Here is a 27,972-nt window from a genome sequence, read left to right as displayed (position 1 = left end):
ATACTGCAAGACAATTCTGCCAATGCTTTTCAAAAATATTGACAGAATTAAAAAAAGTCTGACCACTGAAAGTCCAATTAAAAATCAAATTCTTTTAATATTTGATGATTCTCTTTATGACTTGCTCTGTAGTTCTACTCTGTGATTGCTACTTGCGTATGATGGTGTCAATAGTGCAGATTTAATTTTTATTCTGGAAGAAATGGAAGATTGGTTTCTGTGATCCTATTTATATTCTGCTTTTGAACACAGGAACGACTGAAGTAGAAAACCAAAAAAACAGACTCTGGAGTACCAAAATGTGGACAAAAGTTGATGGCTCAAAATCAGATGAGCCAGGTAGCCACATTTTGGATTATAGGTCTGAGGCACACAGAACGTGCAGTCAGGGGAGACACACATGGTAACACTGCTTCTCCCAGCCCCTGGGAGCTGGGAAAGCTCCAGCTGGAAGGGAAGGAGCTTCATGTAACTACTGGGGGTCTCATGGGACACCTGGGGGTCACAACCCCTAGAGGATGCAAAACTTCAGCATCTGCACCAGCACTGTGCCAGGCAGTGCTGCAGCCTGTGAGGGCAAATTCACCTGGCACCAAGGGCACAACAGGGGTGCCAGGAGACAACGTGGGCATCTGCCAGCCCTTCTGGAGTGGCACCTTCCTAGGATAGAGCCTGGCCCAAGCAGGCTGGAGCTGCCTCCAAGGCACCAGGTGCTCCTCAGCAGCAGAGCCAGGGCTGCACTGACCAGCTGCACCTGGGGCTTGCAATGTGGGAGAGACAGAGTTGGGGTTACTTCTGCAGGGAAGGCTGGAGGAGAAGGTGGTTGTGGAAGGCTGCAACATGGGACTCATGACTTGCAGGGTGAGTGTGCAGCTCCTGGGTGCTGCTGGCTCTTGGTATTCCTGCTTGGGGCTGTTTGTTGTGAGAAATTGCTTTGCTGCCACCACAATGTACTCAGTTGTTGTCTGGGGTTTTGCTGCTGTGGGACATTGTGTGCTGGGCTGGAAGAAGCCCTGGTCCCACTTGGGGACTGTTCTGTCCAAGAGCACTTGTGGCCTGCAGGTGAAATCTCTGTGAGGGCGGTGCCTTTGTCACAGTGCCATGGGCCTGGGCAGGGGTTTGGGGTCCCTCTGCTGCTCTGGCAGCAGATACAGGTAGAACCTACCGTTGCTGTAGTTTTGTTCCATTATCTCATGGAACTGAGAATGGATTCAACTACTTGTAGAAGTTTTTGATTGTTTTTGCTGAGAGAAGCTAAACATAAAAACCTGATGTTACAGTTCCTTACTCATACTTTCATAGTGGTGTCTGGCAGGGCATTTGGTAAAGTTCTGCAAGATCCAAGGGGTGAATTCCATTGGCACTTTGTGTGGCACCACCTCCACCAGCCTGTCTGACTATGGGTTTAAAGGACACCTCTTCACTCTCTGTCTTTTAGTTTGGCAATCTTTGGACTTTTGCTTAGGTTGTGTTGTTTTCTTTTTTGATGTGTTTGGTTTTGGCTTTTTGTTTTTGGTGGTTGGTTTGTTGCTTTTTTTAAAGCAGAGATATTCATTAGCAGTCTGAAACAAAGAGAGGAAACTATTGGATTAATCAGTATAAATAAGTACATTCTCCATGCTCTAGAGGAGTTCACAGAAAGGCTATTTTTTTTGTAGTGCAAGATTACATGGTCCATGGGAATACTGTTCTATTATAATTTTAGCTGCTTTCTGTTGAGGTATTTTATTTTCATTTAAAAGAGCAATGAATGTGTATCTCCTTTAATATTCAAATGAATATCATCAAGGCTTGATAAGTTTATTTCTGGCAGCAGCATAGCTGAACATGATGCCAATCACTTTGTTATAGTAGTCTTGTTCGTGCATTGCACTTCAGTAATTTTGCTCTGATGTGCTTTTCTTGTGCAGCTCAGAGAGCTGTAGCTCCCTCCCTGAGAGGAAAAACTACTTTCCCCCTTGTCTTCCCTCTAGGCAATAAAACTTTAGAAAACCATTTTTTTCCCCCCCTTTCAGTCTGTTTACATTTTCCAGGGGAAAGTTAGAGCACATTGAAAAAAGGACTAAGGCTAACTATAACTCATAGGTTCCAGCATTCCTTTTTATTTCTTGTTAAAAATCAGTTTCCTAAGACAGATGGTCTGTTTAGTCTATCTTAGGTCACTTCAGGAACAGTTCTACTTTAGTAAGACTCTTTTTTCCTGCTATATATAGCTTTGTTATAACAAGATTAAAATAAAAACCCCAGATGTTTTGTGTATAAAGTTACATTGTCCGGTCTGACAGAAAGTGTGTCTGCTCCTCAGCACCTACACTTGGTATTAATTTGTCTCCTGGCCTCACTGCACTGCTGAGCTGTAAATCAATGTATAATCAGTATGTAGGCTTGGAGTAGATGGTATATTTTTAATTAAAATCCACCTTCTTTTTTTTTCCTGGTGTAACTTACACCCACAAAGTGTTTCTAGTAGGCATTAGTCAAGTTGCATCTACAGCTACCTATGGGTGATGCATTCCACTGTTAATTAAGAGGGGAAGTTTGCCATGAGGTGTCAAGAGTGGCTATAGGGCATGGAATTATAAATATCATTGACAGACCACCAGGTACAATCTGCTGATGATTTGAACTGGCTCTTTTTCTGCTTCCAAAGCCAGCTGGCACAGAAGGTGGCTGCACCTGCTCTTGGAGGAACATTGGCCTCCAGACAGGTGAGGCCAACCCAGTCTAGAGGGCAGTGCCTGCTGCAGCAATTAAGGGTCAGCAGTAGCAGAGGTGATGCTGGGAAGAATCAATCTGAGGTGAATCTGGGGAGATGAGAATGGACTGTTAAAGTGATCTGACAGCATGGGATACATTCAAGTGGTGCACCTGATACTGTGGCTTAATGCAATCTTTGGTTTTTCGGCTTGCTGCAGGTTGGAAGATAAGAACACTCAATATGGTTTTTAAAATTTTTTTCAGCTGTCTTTATGAGTCTCTGCAACTGAACTGTCTGCGTTTATACCTTGGAAAGCAATGTTTGTGTTAAATATCCCCTGCAATGTCTGATTAGGTAACTGATCAATGAATGAGGTGCAGCTGTTTGGCTGAAGTTAGGATGGGGCAATGTACACAGGTATTAACTAAAGGAATTATACCCTCCATTGGAGGCTTTATCTAAAAGACTACCGGTGTTAGAATGAGATGGAATTAAGGACTGAGTTTTTGGGAAGGTTGGTCTGTCTGCTCACATGGAAAAAGAGTCAGGTTTGGTGTAAAAAAAGGTTGTGTACCTCACCAAGCTAAGCTTTGATCTGCTGTGTATTGTTTCAGTGCCATAGAAACCTGGGGCTGAAGGAAAAAAACTTTCAATCATCTAATCCATTCCTTTCTCTGAGCTAAAACTAGCAAGCTAGAATAAGTCTGATCTGTTCCTAAAAACCAAAGCTCCTTCTCAGTGGTTGCAACTCTGATTGTCCTAATTTCAGGCTGAATCTCCTGGCTGCAAACATGCTGAGTGTCTCTTGTTGTCTTTCCAGCAGACATTGATCCCTCTGTGCATTAACAGGGTTCAGCATTCTTCCAGTATGTGTGAGTGTGGAAAATGTTGTCTTGCCACAATTTCATTTCTAGATTAAATAAAGTGATCTTGAGAAGTGAGAGAATGAAAATAACATTATCTATTGCAGCTGTTTACTAGGAGGTCTTCAACCTGTGTTTCTACAGGCAAGGTGACTGTCAGAGCTCTATTACTGAAAAGATGTGTTTTGGCTGGACTTGATTTTGGAGTTTGCTGTATTTCAGGCCAGGGTTTCATCTGTCTTTGTATAATTTGAGGGTCACCTGGTTACCAGACCTTGTCACCTTTGAAAAGGATTTATTGTTTCTTCCACTAAGGCACTGCCTGAGATGAAGCAGTGCAGGGCAGATGGTTTTAAAGCACAAATTCACACCCTAGGAAGCCAGCTTCCTGCAGGGAAATCTTAACAGACAGGACTGGAAAATGTCCATATTCCTTGGCCTGCACACAAGTGAGCTTGGCAGCAAGCACCTCTTGAGCAGATTATGGTGTGGGTGGGTTATGTATGTGGAGTCCACACAAACTCCTTTATGTGCAAGAACTGTCCAACCACCTGATCAGGATCTTTTTTTGCACTTGATCCCACCCTGCAGAAACTTGTATCAAAGAATATATCAGCAGTCATCAGCAGGTTAATTCTGCCAAACAATTCCTGGTGAATTCTCTTTGGGTGAATGGCTTTCCTCATTTCAGTAAGGACATATTAAAGGGAAAAGCAAAACAAAGTGACACAGGATAATTTCAAACTGAGGGATCTATTTTGATTCCCTGCCAGAAAGGTAAACACTTGGAATCAGAAACAAATGGAAAAATGGAGGAGAAAAATATAAGTGTGCTCTCTTTAGCTCAATTGCTAAAAATATGAATTTTCTACTTTTGCTTGTAACATTCCTTTGTCTCATGATATGCAGTAGCACTGCTTGTTGAAAAAAATAATTTTAGTCATCTGATTAATGTGACAAAAAGTCAAGTGTGGTTAAGATAAAGTAGTGTAGGAACTGCAGTCTTTTTTATGAAAAACTTCTGAAAGTCCTTATTGAATGCATATGTTTCTTTCACATTTAAGATGATGTGTGAACTGAAGAAGTACAGATTTTTTCTCTGGTAGGGAAGCCCTCTGATAATATACCTAGAAAAGTACCATGAGGGACCATGCCCTGCATTGATATTAATATTTACATGCTTTTCATAAAACACCTCAGGGTTCTCACAGCACAAGTGAAAGACATTCCTCACCTAAAAAGAGTGAAGGTAATAACAGACAAAGAAGACCAGGAATGGGAGGAGAAATAGATACAACTGAAAAACTTGCTTAAGGCTGTCATTAAGATCCTGCTGTCAGCCCAGTACTTTATCCACCGGATTTTGAAAAGTTATCATATGGGAGGCTTCACAAAGAAATCGGCCAGTATCCTTACAGTGTCCTTAAATTTTTAGTTTTATTTGCTTTCAAATTCAGGAAGGTGTTACTTAACAGAAATCTAAAGTTGTAAAGTGTATTTTGAAAGATACACAGATTACAGATGCCTTTTACAATGTACTAAATTTGTTTAATATGAATAGTGTTCCTAGTGCACAGACCTAACCGGGATGTCACACAAGGAAAGGATTCCTGCCACTGTAGTTTTTTGGTTTTATTTGGTTTTTTTCTGGTTTTGTTTCTGTATGTGTGTGGGGTTCTTTTATGAAGAAAAAACTTATATGGATATTTTTTCCCCAATGAGCATGTGAAAACATGGCAAAGCTTCTTAAATACTGCTGTTCTCTGTTACCCTGCATGTCTGTCCCTGAGTACTCTGTTAGAACAGCTCTAAATTGCATAAACCCCAAATCAGCCTTCCATCTGTTGAAATCTGACACATCCTTGCACATCCTAGTCTCCTTCCTAAACCCTTTCAGTGCACCCATCTAACATTTCCGCTGTGATGTCTGCTCTACCTAAATAACTGTGCTACTGCAGAATCAGTCCCCTGCCTTCAATGGCTCAGGCAGCACTGTCCCAAGATTTTTATTTGCTGTAGACAAGCTTCTGGTTCCCCCTTGTCATCATGAAAGCTGTGTGTCTGTGAGCCCAAGCATAAGTAACTTTAAATACCAATTTTGTGTTTGTGTTCGTATTAACACTTGTGGTGACTCTGCTAAAAAAAAAAATAGAGACAAGGCAAAAATCAAGCAAGAGCATCTAGTCCAACTCCTACCATGATCCAGGTCTGCCACCCTCCAGGTCTGAGAAAAAGCTGCAGAAGGTCTGCATGCAGGTTTTTTCCCCTTAGTAGCAGCAGCACTGTCCCCCTGGGGATGCAGTTTCATGGCCATGGTACTCCCTGGGCAGCTCTGGAGGGCACAGGCTGCTCTATCCCCACTAGCTTTGCCATTCTGATGGCACAATAATGCCCTGTAGCATTCTGTCTTCCCCAGAGCTGTTATAACACACTGTGCATCTCAAGAGCTGTGCAGGCTGCACCTTCTCTGGCTTATTCAGGTTGTGACATTTGTTAAAAATATTTAAAACTCAGTGTTACCTACTGATGTGTGCGCACCTCCCATCGATGGCAACAGAAAATGATGATTAGTAGAATGAAAAACGTGAACCAACAGGAGAAATAACTTACACTCTGCACATCACTGTTCTCTTTACTAGGAGCTTCTGATGTGTATGTTCCTGTAAAGGAAATTGCTTTTTTATTGTTTGTCCTTCTGCCTCCCTGGGGATGGCGTTAACAAACCTACTGAAGTCTGTGACTTGAAAGTCTTCAGCTTTTCATCTATATATAGCATTTCCTTACTTATGGAAAATCCTTTTTGTCCACTTTACATATGTATAGAAAAACTTAGTTATATTCAATGACATGCTGTTTGTATCAAGAATGTTTTCAACTCAAAAAAATGCTAGACCAAGGCAAGTTTCAAGCCAAATGAATTCAAGTAGATAGCCGTAAAACTTCTTCAGCAACAAAATTACTGTAAGCTTTATGATCTCATATGTATTTTTATCACTTTATCATGGTAAAGAAACCACATTACTTTAAAAGCAAGCTAAGTACTTATTTAAAGATTTGTTTTCAATCTCTTTAATGGCATATGAACAGAGTTTGTATTTTAGTCAATGATGAAGTGACTAAGCATAGGCCTTAACTGTCCCTAAAATAATCCCCATTAAAAAGTGTAACTACTGCTTTAATGCCTGGAAAAGAGAGGAAAGAATTGAGGTATTCCAGAATTGGTTGTTCAACATAATGGCACACATGCTATCTGAATTCCATCAGACAAGGCTACGAGGAAAAAAGAATTATAAATATAGAAAAGCTCCTTCGGTGACAAGTATGTAATTATTTTTTAAACAACCTCTTGCAGTCTGCATGGGTTATTTGGTATGTCTAGTCATGCTTTATTTCGGTGCTCAGCCAGAGGTATTTCACGTGCACACTTCTGCTTGTCATTGACTGCAGTAAGTTCAAGGAAATTAAATTCTCTTACATGAAAATATGGAAAACACTGAATAATCTCTCCCCCACCATCGCCCTAAATTCTCTTCCTACACGTCACTTGTCTCCTCTTTAATACTACTCGGCTGTTGCTAGGGCAGCGCTTCCCTCCGAAGTTCAGAAAGGCAAATCCACAGAGCTCTGAGCAGTGAGGAGCAGCTGTTACTCATCCTCCCGATGTGGATGGGCAGCAGCAGACCCAGCTCCAGGGAATCTGGAGGATGCTCTGGCCGCAGAGCCGTGCAGCAGGAGCTGTCCTGCCGCACGGTGCCACGGCAGTGGAGCCGGACACAGCTGTGCTCCCCCTGGCCGGGCAGGACCATGTCCCCTCTTGCGGCCAGGCTGGTCTCACGTAGGTGCTGCTGGTCAGAGACACTGGGCTTGGCACATCAGCCACCCAGAGAGAGATGCTGGGGTGGAAAATGGGGACCCCGGCTCTGGGAACCTTGTTTCTCTTCCCCAGCGATGGAAGATGAAACCTGAGTGTCAGGGTGGCTGCTGACCCTCCAAAGGGCAGAATGGGCCCAATTTTGGGTTGATTCAGCTCAGGCCAGTCAGTAGCAGAGTGGGAGAGTGGATGTAGGCACTGTGCTGGTGTCCTAGTGAGTCTGTACCTACTTGGCAATTCCTGTGCTTAAAGCCTCCTTCAGTGAATTTCTGGGCTCTCATCCTTGCCTCCATTGGCTGAAGAAAATTAAGAGACATTCTTGTCCCAAGTGAAGAAGGGTTTAATTTACGGAAGCATCTTTTGCCTTCACTGCCTTTTGAAGTTTAAAGCTTCTGATTGAATTCTAGAGGCAATTTATGTGAATTCTCTTCTGATATTTTTAAATGGAAGTATATTGTCATTTTTTAGTAAATATATATTCAAATTAATATATATTTAATAATAATAGATTAATATAAATATTGATAATATTAATTATTAGAAATATTTAAAAATTAAATATATTAAATTAGTATACTTAATAAGTATATATGTGTGAGGGAGATCTGTATGCTGTGATTCAACACAATATTCTGGAAAATGACAAGGCTCTGATTTTCTTTATTCCTTGTAGTTTAGCTATATCACTAGAAAACAGTGTCCTCCTCTGACCTTGTTTGATCAGGACAGTCACAGACTGCCGTGTCTGGTGACAGATGCAATTCTCACCTGGATCTGCTATTCAAGCCCAATGATTTTAACTTATAGGGGTGAGGATATACTGCTTCTTCAAGGTGTTGTTTGTTCAGGAATGCGTTCTGGAAATAGCTGAGAAGCTCTTTTTATCTGTGAAGATGCTATTGTATTCTCACTTTCTGGCAAATATTGCATCTACCTGTTTCAGTATTTCAAAATCAAGTAAACTTTCCTGATTCCATTTGCAAGCCCACTGTCCGTATTTTTTGTTTGCCAGAGGAGGCAGGTTAGCTCCTGTTTCTACAACCTTGAATTACAATGCCAAGTCGGTATCTTACTTCCATCAATTTCTTCTTTCTTGAAATATAACCTAACAGCACTTACTCCCTTTTTTAGTGGTAGAAATCATAAACCCAAGAGCATTTGAGAAGAAATGAGTAAAGAAGAATCAGATCGATACTGGAGGAACTGAGGCTTGAGGAGAACAGCACATTGGCTGGGGTACAGAGAAGTGAGAGATCAGTTAAATGCTAGAAAGAAGTGGGTATCTGGAGAAGGAACACAAATTACTTATTTAAGATAGAACAGATAAGAAAAAAAGACTTTAAAAGCGTTCTAGAGGTCAGAAGATGGAGAATATAGCCAAAATCTGGGTACCTGCCCTCTTTCAAGTGTCTCAGCCTCTTTGGTGGCAGAGGCAGGCAAAGCAAGGGTGCAAAGAGACTTCAGACCTTCCTTGCCCTCTGCAGGTGCCTCTTCTCAAAGCAGGAGGAGTTTCTGCCTGTCCCCGCAGGGTGCAGTGACACTCACTGCTGCTGATGCAGTGCAGACATCCATTTATACCAGCACGAGGATGTGGCAACATAACACTCAAAGTGGCTATTTTCTGGCTGTCCCCAGCTAGGCTTTCAAACACCTAGCACAGAGCAAAATCAACAAGTTCAAGAGAGAGTTGTTCAGAAGTGAGCGATACCAACTAGTCAGGAGCCCTAGCTCACAGTTTGGCTTCAGAACTACAGGAGCTCTCCTGGTCTGGAGGATAACCGGATGGCAGCTGATTAACAGCTAAGTATTGGGACTGCTCTAAGCCCTGCAGCTTCTGATTTAATCCAAACTCTGAAGTTAAATCATGGAATTGTCGAAAACACTGGTATTCATCCGTCCTTAAGACAATTTGTTCTTGGCTTTCCATCAGTTCTGTATGATTTCTGTAAGGGGAAATGCTCTACAGAGAAATGCCACTGGTGACTGTTTTGGATGAGTGTAAAGGTCTGAGTGTTTTGATGGTTGTTTTCTTTTCTTGTTGTTGAATTTGTGGTAGGTTGTGTTAGGTGGGTTTTTGTTTTGGGGGAGAGGAATGGACAGGACTGCAGGCAAAAGTAAACTCTCAGCTATATCTGCCCTAAGGATGCAAAGTGTTATATCCTTCCTTCTTATGCAGGATAATCTGATACTGACCTTTAAGAACTGGTATAGAAATAGACTCTTAAAAAAAAATGCAGGTAAGAGAGAAGCCAGAAAAAACCTCAGCTGAGGTCAGGCTAGATTCATACAACAGAAGCTAGTTTCTGGAACAGGTGAGGTTTAATCCCTGAACAGAAACTTCCTCTTTTAGTTATACAGGCCTTGGTGTATTTAAAGAGCACCAGTTGGTCCAAGGGGTAAGAAGGGCACATACTGGCACTCTGCAAAGTTTGTGCAAGTGGTTTTTACATATACTTAGGTTTGAACTTTTTATCCCACTCTTAAACCTGTAATTCCAGTGAATATTTTTCTTCACCAATTCTTTATCACTTTCTAATGAATCCAGTAGCTGTGAATCATAATGATTGTACTGATTACTTTTGTATCTACTAGTAAACATTCTTCCTAACAGTGGAGATGATTAATAATGTATAAAAATAGTAAGGAATCAACTATAACTTGCTTTGAAGTGAACATGAAGGTCACCCTTGATACCTTTAGCTTACTTCCTTCTCACTTCTGGGAGTTAGAGGGAAATGATGCACAAAAACACAAAGCTAAAATTAAATGCAAGTAAACAAAAGCTACAGACATTCACCTGGCATAACACTATATGGCACAGAGCTTTTGTTGAAAAAATCATCTGCAAGATGGTTATCTTAATTGAAAGAAAAAATAAAAATACCCCTGACTTTGAAAAGTCTCTGAAACTTGTATTTGTTTGATCTGCATCTGTCAGTGATTTGACCATGTAAACTATAGGCTCTAAAAGTAAATGGAAAACTACTTGGAAAGGAAACGCTAACACAATATTGGTCTTAATACATTTCTTCAGAGAGAAAGAATTTTGTTTTTCCTGCAGCACAAACTGCTTGGATAAACAAAGTTAATGCCAGGAATGAGATGGTGATAAGTGAGGTGTTATGCTAACTTCTACTATTAGTGTTTCAGAAGATTACCTTCTATATTAAACTAGCACTAGTGAGAAGACCTAAGAGAATGTCTCCATGGTGAAGTGTTTGTTTCATAGATGGCATAATCTTCCTGCCCTATTTTGTGTTGTTACATCAACAGATGTCGGCCAAATCTACACCTGCACAGAGGGACTGGTCAGTCTGTTCCTCTGCAGGAAGGCTGAACAGAGCCAACTGCTAAAACTTGACATAAACCAGCATCTGTAACAAGGAGGGATTAGTGACCACTGAAAAGACATCAAAGTGACTCTTGCTCTTTCTCAGCCTTTTTCGTTAAAGATGTCTGTGTTAAAGAGCAGAAAAACTCACTGGCCACCAGCCCATGTCTGAGCTCAGCTTGGCTTCTCAAGATGATGTTTGAGGCTTGGGTATAAAGTTGCAGTAAGTGCAGCAAGTCTCAGCCTTCCATGAATCTCATCCAGCTGCACTTGACAGCCCATGAAATGACCTCCCGTAATTTAACTGGCAGAGAGTTTCTGCAGGCAAACAGCAAAGAACACACTTTTAATTGGGCAAGGCTCCAAACCCAAGTCTCAGCCCAGGGAAGCTGCCCTGAGTGGGGTTCCCAACAGTCTGGACAGCCTTGAGCAGGCATCAGAAGCCACAGTAACAGTGGAGAACCTCTGCACCCTGCTCTGACCACAGGGTCTCTGTCTGTCAATAAACCAGGACAGAACCTTTCGTCCATGCATTGTGCTGCCATCTGGACACAGGCTCAATTCTTTCCCACACTCCAAATGTTGTTTAATTCATAGTGGCCACTGTTATCCTCCATCTCATGCCAGGACATTTAGTGGGAGGCTATCTGGCATGGGCTGAACCAGTGCCAGGAAGTGTATTAATAGATAAACAGTTTAGAGGATTGTGTACCACTGCTTGGGCTCACAGCCAGGTCCTGCTTAATTTACCAGATGAAACAGTGAGGTCTCAAAAAATTACAGGGTTCTCCTACCTTCCTGGGAGGGCCTGCCACCCTAAGGCTGATGCTGAGGGCAGAATGCAAGCACCAAGGTTTCTCAGACAGGCCAGGTCTTCAGGTAAACTCTCTCATCTATCTGGCCTACTGTTGTCCTTTTGACTGGGATTTATAGCTTGATTGTTCTACCAGCTAAATAAGGTGACTCTTCCCATCATGACTTTTTAGTCTATGATGTAGAGGAGATGAAAGGCTAAAAGATTTATTTCTTCAAAGGGGAAATGTGAGTGTTTTGAGGCAGTGCACTCGTTGCTTTGTACAGGTCATTCCTTACTGACAAAATATCCCTTTAAATAGAACTCAGTCTCATCCCACACCTTTGGCAAGGCAGACAGGAATGGCCAATAATTGCTGTGTGGCAGCAATTGCTTCATATTTCTACTTATGAATTTAATATGCCATCATAAATTCCTTGTCCATATCCACACAGTAGAAGGAGTGGAGGTTTCCTGCTCACTGACTGCTAGCAGCATCACAATTTCAGGTGGGGGAACAGCTTGGTCATGATCTTGCACAGGCAGGTGAGTTTGGGCTTCCATCCAGTGCTTCATGAAGTTCATATTTCCACTTGATTTTAAGAACAGGACCCTGAAAAAATTGACTTGTTCAACTAAATTATTGTTTGTCCAAAGTGTAGTCAATTTGACAAAAGTGGGATTATTTATGGTCTTTATTATCCTTACCGAATTTTTTCCTCTAAAGTTTTTACTCTTTTCCCCCATCTCTGGACAAGACTCCCTAGCTGACAGCTGTGTGCTAATGAGGGGGCTGCAGGCAAATCAGCAGCCCAGGTGATTCCTGCAGGGAACACTAAAAGAAAAAACCCGCCCAACCAGGCTCTTGGCTCACATCCTTGGCCCGGCTGCTGCTGCCTGCTCATCCCCAAGCATCTCTTGCCCACTCTCTTGGCAGAGAGGCCTGGACCTGTGCTTTCCTCAGTTTGCAGCGTGATCCAGAGAGCCCTGTAATAGTTTGGTGCGCGGCTCCCATGGCATGTTGGTTCATGTCTGTTGTCTGTCCATCTTTTTTTTTTTAGCTAGCTTTGTTTTCCTTTATTTTCCAGCAGAAAGGGAACGGAGAACCCTTTATTTGACAGTTGCTAGAAAGAACTAGCATAAAAATTCCTTGCTTTTAAAAATATTTTTCTGGTTTTCATACCTAGAACATCTTCTAGTATCTACTACTTCTTCTGGTTTGTCTGAAGTCGAATAAATATTATTCTTTATGTGATTTGGGAACTTTCTATGTAGAATCAAAACAAGGCTTTGGTAAACCAAACCCCTCCTTCTTTATACAAGTATTCCTTGGGGAAAATGATATGTTTTTCAAATGGTGTGATACTGCAAAAGGTTAAACAATGCCTACTTGCACTATATATCACATAAGCATGTTACTGATGCCTCAAATAATAATTCTTAACTGTCTTCATTACGCTTTCTAATTAATTTTGTATTTACAAGAATACATTAACTCTTGAGGCATTTAACTCTGTAAAACAGTGATTAAATATGTAACAGGCTTCAAAGATTCACATCACAAAACTACAGACAGTTCACATAACATGATAAATAATTTTCAGAAAAAATTACTTGCTAAGCATTGCAAATCAAATAATACTACAGTGCTAGAAAAAGATTAATGAATGTAGAGGTCATTTTACACCAGTAAATAATGTTAAAATACATTGGGCTTTTTACTAAGTATATATTTATTGTCCAGGGAAAAGCTCAGATAATTTATCAAGTAATTTTAAATACTTTAGCATTTTTGTGCTAAGAGTTCCAGGGTAACATCTTGGCTCTGTTGAAAATATACTGAAGTCATAACGAGGCTCCAACTGCCTTTATGGCTACAAGCCTGGCCATAGGATCATCTTCATTTTGTTATCCTTGCCATTATACAAAGTTGTAAGCTTCACACTGTCAATTCTTAAAAAAACCCCAAAAATCAAAGCCCCTGTCAACAGTTTAGAGCTCTACTTAGAGAACAAGCTGCTCTTTCCTAGGCCAAACATCTTTTGACTTCTGTGGAAGGAAACCGAGAGAAGGGACCAGCAACAGCTGTTTCTCCACAGTATGTTCAACTTCACGAGGACAATCTGTATTGTTTCAGAGACCATACAGGCAATTTAGCCTCTGGTTGTCATATGTTACTACTGTAACATAACAGTTCCATTAAAACAAACATGAAAATCTATGTTGTGACTTAGTGGCTTGTATAAAGGCTTAAATCAGTGCACATAAAAGCTATGTGGCCAAATTCCTGCCTGTTTCAGCCATGGAACATAGGACAAGGCACACCAAATTAAGGTCTCACTTTTTTTCTCCTACATGCAGAATTTCCAAACCCACTGTAAAATCATTTCTGCTGGTGATGACCTGAATTTTTGTGAAATGTTACTCTGAAAGATGACATGGAGGATCATTCTTTCATGTGGCAGGATGACTATGAAAGAGCTGAGGAAAAGGAGACCATCATTCTATTGAAAAGAGCTTTTTTAAAACCCAACCTCTCAATAGGTGGACATTAAAAAACCGAGAACAAAGTTCTATTTTAAGATTACCCGTTCAGTTCTCAAAAGCTCTTCTGCAGGACAAGAAAAAGAATATGACTAGTTACCTCTACAGTAAAACTAGAACTTTCACTAGTTAGTAAGCATGCAACTCTTCTTCTTTTGCACCACAATATGTAATTTTTTCAGAATCCTGAAGACCTTTAATGCTCTTAATAGGAGTCTGTCTCATGAGTAACCTTTCTGGAAAACCAAAGCTTTTTGACCCTACAGACGCTCAAGTGCAAAGCAGTGTTAGATGGGCGTGGGAGACTTGTGGGAGCCAAAGCTGTAGAGCTGAATGTTGTTAGAGGTGCGGTGGTTTTTGCTGTTTGTTTGCTTTAAAGTACAGCTAACATCTTGCACTGCTCATATATAAGGAGCTTTCTGTTTGTGCCAAAGGAATAGGAAGATGCTATTGTGACAACGTGTTCAGAATAAATACAGAAAAAATATTTCTGCCTCCTTTGAGACTCAAGTTTGAAGTGGGCTATTAAAGCAAATGAGGCTGCTGGGATCCTGGAGCAGGATTCCAGCTGGTTCTTGGAAGCCACGTGTAATGGCAGATGTTGGGGGTACACTAGGTAGCCTCCTGTACACCCTTGTGAGTCCAGGAATGGCAGGGGTGCTACTCCCCTGGGGCAGAACAAAAGGCTGCGACAGGATTGCACGAGTAGTGCAATCCCTGAAACGGGCTATGCTTTAAACATCTGTGTTGTATCAGCATCGTGGAGCCCTGGAGGTCCAGCAGACTGCACCCAGGGGCTGGAACAGTGGCACGGCCTCGGCAGCAGGCAGTGGCTGCAGGGAGTTTGAACTGCGCCAGCCTGAGCAAGTGTGAGGACTGGAAATGAGGAGAGCAAGCGAAACCTTGGGGTTGCTATCAATTCCAGTGCACGATTCTAGCTGTACTAAAATCAATGTCCAAAATGAAACCATCACCAGGACTTCACCCCAAATTCTTCTCCAGGACACAGTGCTTACCCTGTGAGCTGTGGGTCGCTGGGATGTGTGGGGTGCACACCGCCCCAGGCAGGGTGCTGGCTGAATCCCACTGCAGCCCCTCAGCTGCTGCCTGCAGCAGTGACTGACAGCCTGACTGCTGAACACCCACGTACACAGAGAGGCTGCACTATACATATGGCACAGTACAGAAAAAAGACCAAAGGAAATCTAGCAAAAAAAAAAATAATCTATTTTCCAGAAGACGATGGGGGATACAAAGAACAAGTAATTCTTTAGTGTAGAACAAAGAATTGCAGCTGGGTAAGACAAAAAAATCCAAGTTTTTCTCTCTGTTCCAGTTTTATTCTATTGCACAGGCATCTGCCATGTATGGCCAAAATACCAGATTTTTCTTCTCTTAAACAGTACAAAGAAGGAATAGAAAAGAGGAAAGAGACTGATAAACATCAACTCTTGGCAGCTAGCAAGTGATGACATGAAAAGCACTTATGGCAACCTCTTAAGCATGGTTATTTTAAATTTATTTAAGAGCAAATCCTATTCAGAACAGGAGTAAATTGTTGGCAGGAACTCTATTATAATAATTTGTCTATAAATCTAATGTTCGTAACTTGCTCTTCATGCACGGCTTGGAAGATTTGTTTGGATGAAAAATTATAGCTGTTGGTGGTCTTTGCAAGTAAGCTCAGCCTAACAGGGCTCTGTGAATATAAGGAGCTCTGTGACCTGTTGCTGGTCTTCTTTAATGCACTAGATCTCAAGTAAGAAAATACAAAGCAAGATATCAAGAGTAAATACCCCTAGTATTTAAAACTGAATTAGATTTAAGGTTATGCTATAAAATGTTCTGCTGGGAGACTAGAAAACACATTTATCTTATGACTTCCTAGTGTTGTTTATCACTGCTGTATTAATAGGACAGGTGAACTATTTCACAAAACATTAGGTGCTTTTCTGCCTTTGCAGTTAGAACATTGCTCGGTGTTCAAATCTTTCTGGGGATGCAGGAGGGTGGTAGCTGGGATGAAGTACATGTTTAAACGGGACTGATTATGGTGAAAAGATTTTTTCTCAAAGATCTAATAACATAATATGGCAACTTTCCATTTGGATTTATTTTGATCACTGGGACTATTTCAGACATCATTCCAATTGCACTTACTTGCATCTGATGCCAGTTAAATGGCTTCACAGAAAGATGTCTATGGCTTCCACTGTGGGAAGCTGGAGGTCAAACAGGTTCCCTTCTGCACCTGGTGTCATTGACAGCCCAGCATCTGCCACATGCCAGCCGTGTGTGACATCCCTGCAGCCCTGTCCTGTGTGTGTATCTGTGTGTGACATCCCTGCAGCCCTGTCCTGTGTGTGTTTCCCCTCTGCTGCCCTGTCCTGTGTGTGTGTGACATCCCTGCAGCCCTGTCCTGTCTGTGTGTCCCCCCTGCAGTCCTGTCCTGTGTGTGTGTGACATCCCTGCAGCCCTGTCCTGTGTGTGTGACACCCCTGCAGCCCTGTCCTGTGTGTGTGACATCCCTGCAGCCCTGTCCTGTCTGTGTGTCCCCCCTGCAGCCCTGTCCTGTCTGTGTGTCCCCCCTGCAGCCCTGTCCTGTCTGTGTGTCCCCCCTGCAGCCCAGTCCTGTGTGTGTATCTGTGTGTGACATCCCTGCAGTCCTGTCCTGTGTGTGTCCCCGCCGGTGACCCCCCCGCTGACCCAGGGGTCGGACACCCAGAGGTGTGGCGGTGCGGTGACAGCGCTTCTCTGCCACGTGCTGTGCCGGTACAGCGAACCTACCTGCGCCTTTCACACGAGTTTGCTGTCCCCGTTTTTACCGTGTGTGCAGGACGGCCTCTGACTACGCCACATCAGCCAGCATTTGCTTCGCGTAAGACACGAGAACGTGAAGGTTTGGAAAGGGCAGGAGAGATTTTTTTTTTTTTCTTTCCTTCTGTTTCATCCAAGAACTATGTGGGTTGCAGCAACCAGACAGCATGGTTCCTGGGGCCAAGTTAAGACTTGCAAACAAAAGCCCAGCAGCCCGGGGGCTCTGCGTGCCCGCCCCGGAGCGGGCTCTCCCCTTCGGTACGCGCGCAGGAGCGGTGGTCCCGGAGCGACAGCGGAACAGCCACCACCTAACCCCCCAAAACTTTGCAGCCCCTGGGTATAAAGCATCGGCTTGCGCCGGCACTGCGATTTAAGCAGCTGTCACGTCACAGCCCTCGGGGGCAGCTCTCCCGCAGCCCGGGCAGCAGCGGAGCGGGGCCGCACCCCCGAGCCCGCGGGCTCCGTCCCCGAGCGGGGCCGGGGCCGGCGCTCGGCTCTGCCGGGGCCGCGGGAGCGGGGACGGCGCTGCCCTGTGCCCGGAGCCGCCTCGCAGCACGGGGACCCCACAGCACGGGGACGGGAAGGGACCCGACCCCTTCCTCGGCGCGGTATCCCCGGACCCAGCGCCCGTCCGCCGCGCAGCCGCCGCTTACCTGCGGGCGAGACCAGCTCGCCTTCGCTGAGCTCGGCGGAGTCCGAGTCCATGCTGCAGGCACCGGGGGCAGCTCGGGCCGCCGCTGGCAGGAGGAGCGGCGGAGCGCAGCCCGTGCCTTCCCCCGCGCTCGCCGCCGGGCGCCGGGGCCGCGCCACCACACGCGGCCGCCTCGCCTCGCGCCATTGGCTGCGGGGCCGGGCGGGAGCGCTGAGGGCGGAGGCAGCGGGGGCGCGGCCCAGGAGCCGCTCCTGCACAAGTTGGGCTGCACAAGTTGGGCTGCCCGGCCCCTCTGCCCCTCACGGATCGGGCCCGGCCCGAGGAAGCGCTGCCGAGCGCAGAAACACAGAAATGACAGTCCTGTACGCCGCCGTCGCGTCTCCCGGCTGTCTTTTCCATCGCTCTTCTTGCGGACATCTGCCCTGAGCTTCAGTCGCCTTGTCTCTTTTTACCGGCTCCGTCTCCTTAATGATAAGTGTCCTCAAAAATTAGGAGAGAGGAGGCCAATGGGGAAGTGTCAGTTCTTGTTGGGTGTTAGTGCCCAGAAGGGGCACTAATGAAGGTCTGAATTCTGTTGCTTCCCGGGTGTGTGTTTTTCTGAGGGAGACAGTGCACTATCTGGTAAACGGCCATGTCATTAGATTGTTTTGAAGTGAAAAATGTAGAAGTTAGATTCTGCAGGTTTTACTTCTGTCCCATAAGCTACTACAGTCGTGAGCCATCCCTTAATTCAGAGGGTTGAGGTCACTTACTCAGCTCTGCAGTTAAGCAGATCTCTCTTTTATTAGTTGTACTTTTTCTTGCTGTTATAGACCAAAAGTGACTTGAACTCTAGCACAAAAATCTCAGGAAAGTAGTAGCAAAACGTACTTTTGTAAATGGGAGCCAAATGCCATCCTAAAACAGGCCTAGGAGATCTGACGGATCCATGGATCTATCCCATGTTAAAAGCCAGCCTTCAACGCTTTGCTGCAATCTGCAGCCAGGGGTTTATACCTGGAGCTGTAGGCCACAGCTTCAGTCTGGAACTCCCTCCCCAAAACCATACACCCCTCTCGCTGGAAAAAGCAATGTCTGGATGCTGCTTTCAAGCTGCATATAACAAATTATCTATTGCATCAGATCAAGCTTGACACTCTTGACAAGCGTGAAGACTTTTTCTTAACATAGAGCATGAGATGAAAAAAAAGTCTTTCTTTTAACTCAAAGGGCTCTGTCAAATTATTTCCAGTGATGGCTTATTCTGTGAAATGCTACAATACTAAAAATTTGGCTTATATTCTAAGGTTGCTTCCCTGCTTCAAGCCAAGTTGAGCCTGAAGAATGAAAAAAAATACCTCAAACTTTCTCACCCTGGAATTCACACATTGCTATGGTCAGTTTAGACACAAAAACCTTCAACCTCTGGAGCGAAAAGTTGGTTCTCAAGTAATTTGGGACATTGCTGTCATAACATGAGCCCATACTGTTAAGACACTTATGGGTTTTATTCCATGAAAACAAATTCTGACAAATTGTTTGTAGATGCTTTCATTAAATTTAAAGTAACATTCCAAATACTGCTGAATATAATCTCATAAATTTGCATAGTGTAAGGAAAAACATCTAAACCAAAGTGATTCTAGGATTCTGTTGTGAAAAGCCAATGCAAAATTTGACTGCAGAATATGTGGGGAATCTACAGTCGTGATATAAATAACGTAGCAACAGAAACAACGTAGCAACAGAGAAGTCCCAATATTAAGTTACAGAAATAATCCCAGATACCACGCCAAGTGGCAGAATCTGAGAGATGAAAGGATTTTAGGCTCTCTCTCATTCTGTTATTGTTGTTGTTTGCATTTATGCTTGTCAAAAGCAACCTAAATCACCTCCCTAATTAAGAGCACAATTTAGTAGGAAGAGCAAGTTTGCATTTGAGTACAATTAATTAATTTTGTGGACTGTCTTCAATTGCTAGAAACTAATGGTAATTTCTGATAATTCAGACAAATTCTGACAATTTAATGGCAAGGGCTGTAATCACACAAGCAAAGCAACATGATGGTTTTTTGAAGTGTCCAGCAGGACCCTTCCAGCTTCCTCAGTGGCAAAGAGGGCTGCCTCTGTGTTGAATTTTGGTTCATGGATGGGGCTGATACTATGCAGCTTGGATGCCTCTCCAAGGTGTATTCTAGGCACTAGCCTTACCCTATTTTCTGTGTGCAATTTTTTTCTTTTCTGAGTATATAGCCTTTGCTATAATTGAAATTAAATGAAAGCTCTTGAATAGTCCTCTGCTGGTCATAGTTCAGTTAGTAGAAGGAAAAGTTATTTTTCATGATCCTCTGAAAAATGAAGGTCTTAGCATGGAATACTTAAAAGGAAAACCCAAGCCCCACTTATTTTAATTCCTGTCAGTGTTTTTATCCTTTTTATCCTATAACCACACTAATAAATATAATGATGGAAATGTTATAACTTAATCAATATTGAATTGCGTCATGCTTGTGATATATACATTGGGTATTCTCATTACTCTGCTGTAATTACTTGCTACTGACACTAAATTCTGCCTCAAGATTACTTTCCCTTTTTATTGCTGCTAACCATAAAGCAGTTAGAAAAGTTTTCAGCTGTAACAGAATGAGCATATTGTTTCATTTCAAAACATATGGTTAGAATTCAGGGTTTTTTTGCTCTCAATGTTCTCTGCCCAGCACAGTCCCGCACTTGGTTTAACACGTGACCTGGAAAATTCCATATGCTTAGAGCTCTGAACTTCATAGTTTCCACTCGTTACAATACTGGTGCAGAGAAAAGCACAAAAAGTTTATTAACAGCAATATATGCACTTATCTAGGTGCCTGTTAAATGAAACTCCACGTGGAGAAAGTTGGTATTTCATGATTTATTTTTTGCATTTGGTACAAATAGTGCAATTACATATTCATTGTTATAAACTGAATCTCTGTGACTGTAGCTCTGCAACTGTTTCCTTTATTCCTTCCTAAAGACTGGGATGTTTAGAATCTGGAATGTTTTTTCTCAAGCACCAGTTAATATATTTGTCTATAAATCTCTGCCAATAGGATGTAGCAGGGGAGCTGGTAACATTGGAACTGCCCCATGTAATCCCAGTTATGGGATGCTACATCTCTGTGTGGTTCCTCCATTCACATTTCAGCTGCATCTGGTCTTGATCTTCATTCCATATGGAACTTAGCTAAAACCCTCCTCTGCCCACTCATTGTGTGAGTGCTGGAGATCTGCCTATGACAGCTTCTAGGACTCAGAGTTTTGCAGTGTTCCATTGGCAAATCACGCCTGCGTATTCACACAAATACAATTTCATTGTATTCTAAATGCTTAGGTAGCCCAGCTACCATTCCATCCCTGTCTTACATTCATCCTTACAGGCCTGCTGTGAAATCAAGATTGAAGTATTTCTCTTCTTTAGAGGGAAATGAGTTACTGAGAAGCTGTGATTTAAAGTCAAATGTGGAGCACAGAATTTGGCCTGAATCCCAAGAGCTGTACCTGAGCTGTTCAGTTATCCATTTCTGCTGAATAAAAGGCTGGTAAGCTGCCTCTGGTATGCTACTTGAGCTTCCCTCCTTGAAACTGAGCCTTCAAACCTCTAATGGAAAACAGTCTCTCTTTTCTTTCCATTGTTACATCTAACAGAACCCCCACTACCATCTTTGTGTTTGACTTGTCTCCTTTACACTGTCCAGGCAGGTAGGATTGTATCTTCCTCTCAGTTCTAAATGCAAAAAAGTAAGGTTATATTTTTTTCCTCACAAATTATTTCTTTATTTAAATTAATCTACCCTAGGATTTACTGTTTCTAAACTTGTTGCATGATATTTTGTTACACTATTTATTTTATTATCTTTCATATTTGTTAAGGAAACTTTCAAGTCTGACCATTTATGAGGCTCTCTGGCAGTCACACTCTAGCCTAACAATACCAAGCATGATTGCTACTGAATATATTAAACAGAGCAGCATCTCCCACAGGCTGACAAACTCTTGAAATGTGCTGTAGCAGATTTTAGATTTTTTTTCCCAATTTCTTTGTGGTGTATATGTATGTATTTAATGAAGAAAACTACCATGCACCATTATTTCCAGGACATGAGTAACTGGTGTCAGTAGATTCTTTGTCAACAATTTTGTCATGTTGGCAACTTAGACTCTTGCTGGGGTTTGGAAGCCAATCAGCATGCATTGCATATGGACATTTTGTGTGCATTGCTAGGAGATTTTCGTTGCAATAATGCATCTATTGTAATATGAAAACAGATTTGATTTAGACTTCAGATGATGAACAAGATGTTTTGTGTTACTTTAATTCTTTCTCATGGGCCAGCAGATATTCAAAGACTGAGATTTTTGTAACACATAATGTAGGCAGTGCTTGTACATCCTGTGTTGAGGGGATAAATATGGAAGAGTTCAGTATTTTCTGTTCTCTCCCTTTTTAAGTAACTGTAAGAGATGGAGAGTATCAGTTCTGAATACCTACTGTAGCATGGACATATTTTTAGCCATTGGTCTTGCTGAATTATGTTGTGCCTTTGGTGCTGAGGAGTCACAGGCTGAGACTGTGGTGAATTGTCATGTTTGGAATACCAGATTTAAAGATTGAGGCTCAGTTTCAGTCCTATCACCTCAATGCCTTGTAAGCTGCTCTCAGGAGATTTTAATTACAAGTGAAATAAAGTGAAAAAGCAGAGTAGTAACTTGTCCCATTTCCTCTTAGCTTGTAGAAACAAGGCTTCATGGGAACTGAACAGCAAAAATGTTCATGTACACTTTTGGCCATGAGGATGTTGTTACTTTTCTGTGCAGTTTTAGTTTTAGGATTTTGCCTGTAGAATAAAGCTTTCTGTATTAAACTTCAAATTGGATTGCCTGGGCATTTCATTGTTTTCTACTACTTTAGTGATATTGGGTTTTATTTTCTTACAGATACTTTACCATTCCTTTGTGTGAGATGGTGATTTGTCCTGTGCTTAGAAAGACATAACTCTTGTAAGTTATAGATGCAATTACCTGTATATTGGCAAACCCTTGAATACATAATCTTGCTTTCTAAGTGATTAAAGAAATGAAAGCTACTTTCCAAATTGAAAAAGCACCTGTTAATTTTGTTGGTGGGAAATTTCTTTTGAGGAATTTCTGCATGGAAATTTTATTTCTTATATTATAACCTTTTTTTTTTTCTTTTTTTATGAGGAGGAATTTAGGCATTATAAGTAACCATCAGGGCTTTAAAATAATTTTACTTGCTATTTAAATTTCATTACAGATGGGGTACTAATAATAGTAAAGGCTAAAACTGATTAGTAGAAATACATTTTTGCTTTCTCTGTTCTGGGGGTGGGTAAATAAATTTTAAGGGATTTTTCTCAAGGGAATCACTGTGATATATAGGATAAACCAGGGGATTTTCTTCTGTTTTATTCTATTCTGATGCTGTTTAGGGAAAGCAAGGGGACAGCTGCCACTCTAAACCTTTTTCCTTTCTGCCATTTTCTTTGGGAATTATTTTTAATTCTTGTGGTGTTCACTGAAGTTATTTTAAAATACGTCACTTTTCTTACTTTTCACGTGTTATTGAGTTATGCCCTTCAATACAAGGGTTGATTACCCTATGGCTACACTTAAGCCTTTGACCTTGCCTAATATGCAAATTAAACACAGTTAAGCCAGCAGTGCCTTTTACTGAGCTGCATTTCAGGATGGTTTGAGGCAGTTTTTATGCTTCCAGTCTGGAAGATGGGTCATCCTTGTTTTCATCCCTGATTTCAAATTGTGTGTAGGAGGATTCCACAACTTCACCATTCTCTGAGAAAGCAGAGAAAATTTTGTTGCTAGGAAACCATGGAGGACCTATACTGTACTGTCTTTCCAGAATGTTTATAGGTAGTATCAGTTATTTAATTAAGTTCTGTGCTCCTGTTCTTTATGCTAGCACCCACTTTTTTTATAACCATGGTGTTTTTACATGCTTCTGTATCCTAGAAAATGCATTTTCACTGTGGTTATTTCTGTATAGCTTTATTCAGTACACAAAACCCAACTTCCCTAGCATTTCAAATTAGGTTGTGTTTGGAAAGCTGTTATTTATTCACATAATTGTGGTGCCTATGCATCCTGATTTATTAAAACAGGTAGGTCATGCTTTCTCATAAAAGACAAATGCTGAGATCCATAGACTTGCACATCTTATGTGGAACTTCAATAAATTGGATATTATCAGGAAGAGTGTTAAGGAATTCAGTGTTTTGCAGGTGACTGGGTCTGGATGCTTCTTTACATTTGGTGCTGTGACTCTGACTTTTATCTTTATAGTGCACACTGGCAAGATGACAGAATCCATGATGTGGGTTTCAGCCCAGGAGTGGTACAGCTGTGACTGAAAGGGTGATGCAGCAGCTGGGATTGGTCTTGGGGTAGAGTTTCTGCCAAGAAGTATAGAATCCTTGGAACTAAAGAGAATCATGATCTCTGAGAGGCAATCAGAGAGACAGGAATCAATATTTTGTGGAGCAATTCACTAACATCCACAAATGGATTAGAATGCTCAAATGGCAGAATGTTAATATACTCATTTGTGGTTTCTGTAGAGCTTGATGTGATTTTTGGAACAGCATGGAAACATCATCTTCATCTGACTGTGTGTGGGCATTACTTCATGACCATCTCTAATAGCATGGCAAAAAGCACTCTGCTGCCCACCTATCTATAAATAACTAAATATCATCAACCCAGGAATAAAATTGCATTTTATGGGTAGTCTTGGGAACATGCAATGTGGGCAATTAGATTACATGTAGTCCTACAATAGTCCCACTAAAGGGAATGAAATTACTTAGAAACTTGCTGTCCAGGGCACTTTCAGGTGAATTATTTCTCTTGCACACATGGAGGGCATCAGAGTACCCATAAATACAATATATGAAGGACTTGAATTCAACTTGGACAATGCAAATTTGTCTTTAGATAAAGATCTAGAGATTTTATGGTTTCTAACTAAATTTTTGGACTGTAGGTCTTGGGTTCTTTTTACAGCTAAGACAAAAGACCATCTTCTATTAGTATTTCTGGGATCAGTACTGTGGGATGTGTCTGCCCAATAATATCTACTGAACAATTTTATGTAAATTCTACCTTTTTCCAGTATAGAATCACGGAATCATTAAGGCTGGAAAAGACCTCCAAGACCGAGTCCAACCTTTGGTCAAACACCACCTTACAACTTAGCACTGTTTCCCTGCTGCTACAACTTTTTGTATGAGGGGGTCACAGTTACTGTTTGTGCTCCTTCAGAAAAAAGGAATACTAATCTGAAGGAAGGAAAAAATACCTTGAATTTCTGACTTTTGTTGCTGCTCCATGTCAAGGACCTAGAATAGAGTGGGAGTTTGGGATAGAGCTGTGGGGAGATGTAACACTGAAATGCTTGAAGTCTCAGATTGGCAAATAAAGCACTGGGAGAGCTTTAGAGTCCATCGTGCAGTGAGAACAAAGATGTGCAGAGAAAAGTAGCTGGAAAAAACAAGATTATGCAATGCATAATGCAGTAGTGCTGCATTTAACTGGTGTAATGTGTATGGCTGTCAGTCAGGCTGTGAAAGTACTGGGGATCACAGGATAGCCCAGGCTGGAAGGCATCTTTGGGCATTAACCAGTCTAACCTCAGAGGGTACAACACCAGTCTGCAGGGCACATTCCCTCTTGGTTTGTTATGCACCTGTAAAATATGTATAAAAATTAAAGAATTAAACCAAAAACTCTAGGTAAGAGAAAATCAAATCCATTATCTGAAATCAATTTAGAGCCAAAGATGATAGCCCAGCCATTCCTAAAACAACTGTTTCCAGCAAGGCTTTTCTTGTATTAAAATTGCAATATCTGGTGTATTTGAAGAGAATGCCAAGTAAAGATCGAGTCATGAGGGAGGCTGAGCATTTCCCATTTTCAGACAAGCAGGTGGAAGTGGAGGCTCAGCCTCTCCCAGGAAGCACTGAGCACCACAAAGGATTGGAGAGTGACAGGGAAACTGAGTGCTGGTGAGAAGGGTGCTAGAGTGGGATGATCAGATCAGCAGCACGTGGTGCAGAACCTGAGGAGGAGACAGCACTAAGTGTTTGGGAATGTGACAATCCAAACCCTCTGTGCATGGCTGAGAGGCCCAGTTCCTTCCTGAGAGCCAAAGTGAAGGAACAGATTTGTGATGGTGTCCATGGGTGGGTTGTGTAATGCCACTCAGCTCCCCATCAACAGTTCCAGGGAGCAGCTGAGTCACTGCAGAGACTCATTATGAGAGCACAAGCCCAAGGGCAGATCAGTGGCTGCAGCAGGTGTTATTATAAAAGAGTCTGAAGAAGCACAGAAAGTCATCCCAAAGTCAGTGAACTGAAATGCTGCAGGAGATCATCAGGGCACTGAAGCAAGCAGGCTCTCCTTCCTTAGATTAAAGTTTCCCACTGTTTTGAGGGACGATGGACCCTGACTGAACCCCGTAACTGAAAAGAAATCACACCCAGCAAACACCAGTCTGACTAAATGAGACCACACAACCCTAAACAGACCTTTCAGAGCCTCATTAGAGCCAACCAGGTGCTGTGAAGTTACAAGTCTACTGAGAATTTAGAGAGAAGGATCGAAAGTAGTAGCTGATATCATTCTGGAGATAAAAATATCTTTTCTGGGGTGAAACTGAGCCTGGCTACTCATGCTTTTACTGAAGAAGAGCATTCCTTGTTTTAATGAGCTCTAGGGATTTAAGAGGTCTGATAAATAAAGTTTAGCCCTGAAGGAGGCAAGGAGCCTGTGCTGTTGCTGTCATCTCAGAGCATTGTACACTAGGAATCAGGACTGAGTCAAATAGCCACAGCTGGGGTACAGTTGCAGCTAAATTTTGATATGAAGTACTGGAACTGTTAGGAGAGGAAATCCTTAGTTAACTGATTATGTAACTCGTAAAATTTTTTAAGTTATGCATAGATTTAAAAGGTAGAAATGAAAGTAAATATAAGTAGTACAGATATCTACAATTATGACTACAAAGTTGCAATGTCCAGTATCACACTGACCACTAGGCAAACCTGCTTTGGGATAACTGCCTCAGTTCAGAAATTGACTTTAATTGTTTAAAGTGAGATGCTGTTGATATTGGAAAGTACTGTCTGAAAAGGCAATCTTACACAGCACTGGACAAAGCATATGTGGGCTGGATTTAAGCAGTCCATTTTTTGTATCCCTCTAACATGCTATGATAAAATGAATCCTGAAATACCTTGTATTATGACTCATCTGATATTAAGATGTGTCAGTGTTCATAAACAATGCTGTTCATCTTCTGTGTGTGTGTGCATGTGTAAGAGGTGTAGGTGGAAGCTGAAGTTTTAGTTGTGATGACTCAGCCTTTATTCACTGTTTCTCTTATTTCTGATTTATGAAGAAATTCTCTTCTTTCCTGTGCACTTAGATGAGTGAGGTTCAAGGGCTCAGTGAGGAATGCAATATGTTCATTTCCTGGAACAATCCTGAGATTTTCATGTCTTGGATATTTGTCTGTTAAAAATTCAATCTCCTGTCCCAAGCAGCGATTTGGATTTTTGGCCCTCGTTTCTTCACTCCCTTTCTTTGTGATCCACTTGAGTTAATGGAGAAATTTCACCTACCCTCTTCTCTGTTGAATTCTATGTGTTACTGCTAAATTTTTGTGGGTAAAGATTTTAAGAGAAACATGCCTTTTATGAATTTCATATTCTCAAAGTAGTAGTTCTCATTTTGCTGTCTTGCTGGACTATTTGATAAGCAGTGAGAAACTAGAATACAATGAGGAATTTTTATGCAAAAATTAGGGAAATAAAGTTTTGGTGGTGATTTAGGTCTTGGCTGGTACAGAGACAAAATAGTCTGTTCAACTTTCCACCATGCTGGGGTTTTCTTGTTTTTGTTTTTAAATGAGGAATTGTATCATTATAAGTATTATATTCTGTAATTTGCATAATCCATCAGGTGATAAAATCTTGAATAAAGTATGTAAAAGGTGACTTGTAGCAGGACGAAGCTCAGGCAGTCTGGTTTGGTGCCAGTGCCTCGGGAGGCGCACGCACTCAGCACAGCCGGCAGATGGAGGGCTGGACCAGCTGCTTCAAACCCTTCTCACCTGACTGTGCCTGGCTGTGCCGTTCTTCAGACTGGAAAAAAGCTGCGGCACTCTCGATGCTTCGTATTTCTTACAAAGCAAGAACCTGCGCTTCAAAAGACGGAGCCTATTATAATTATCTAAGCTATCTTCTCTTCACATCTAGGATTTGCTCAATTTGTGACTTTTAAACCTTTGTGGATGGTGATGACAAGTAGAAAGCAGGTGATCATTACAAATCCAGGACATAAAT

The 27,972-nt window shown here is 42.0% G+C and overlaps 1 protein-coding gene and 1 long non-coding RNA gene across 2 annotated transcripts in view; one reads left to right on the top strand and one right to left on the bottom strand.

Annotated features, from left to right (window-relative positions):
* TIPE3 (TNF alpha induced protein 8 like 3) overlaps positions 1-17,782 on the bottom strand; it is a 45,040-nt gene extending 27,258 nt beyond the window's left edge. The window contains exon 1 of the mRNA XM_086848408.1: positions 17,571-17,782. Coding sequence (XP_086704534.1) covers positions 17,571-17,622 — 52 coding nt within the window. The 5' untranslated portion in view covers positions 17,623-17,782. The remainder of the gene's footprint in view (positions 1-17,570) is intronic.
* LOC147650701 (uncharacterized) lies at positions 780-26,079 on the top strand. The gene is made up of 4 exons (XR_015275621.1): positions 780-861; positions 20,968-21,129; positions 22,526-22,588; positions 23,912-26,079. It is a non-coding gene; the product is annotated as an uncharacterized LOC147650701 (long non-coding RNA).
* Positions 26,080-27,972: the final 1,893 nt, after the last annotated feature.

The sequence above is a fragment of the Cyanistes caeruleus genome, chromosome 13, assembly GCF_971803275.1.
Source record: "Cyanistes caeruleus chromosome 13, bCyaCae1.hap1.1, whole genome shotgun sequence".
In the NCBI taxonomy this organism is placed as follows: Eukaryota; Metazoa; Chordata; class Aves; order Passeriformes; family Paridae; genus Cyanistes; species Cyanistes caeruleus.
Note: the sequence above shows the minus strand (reverse complement) of the source record. Positions and strands in the feature narration are given on the sequence as shown.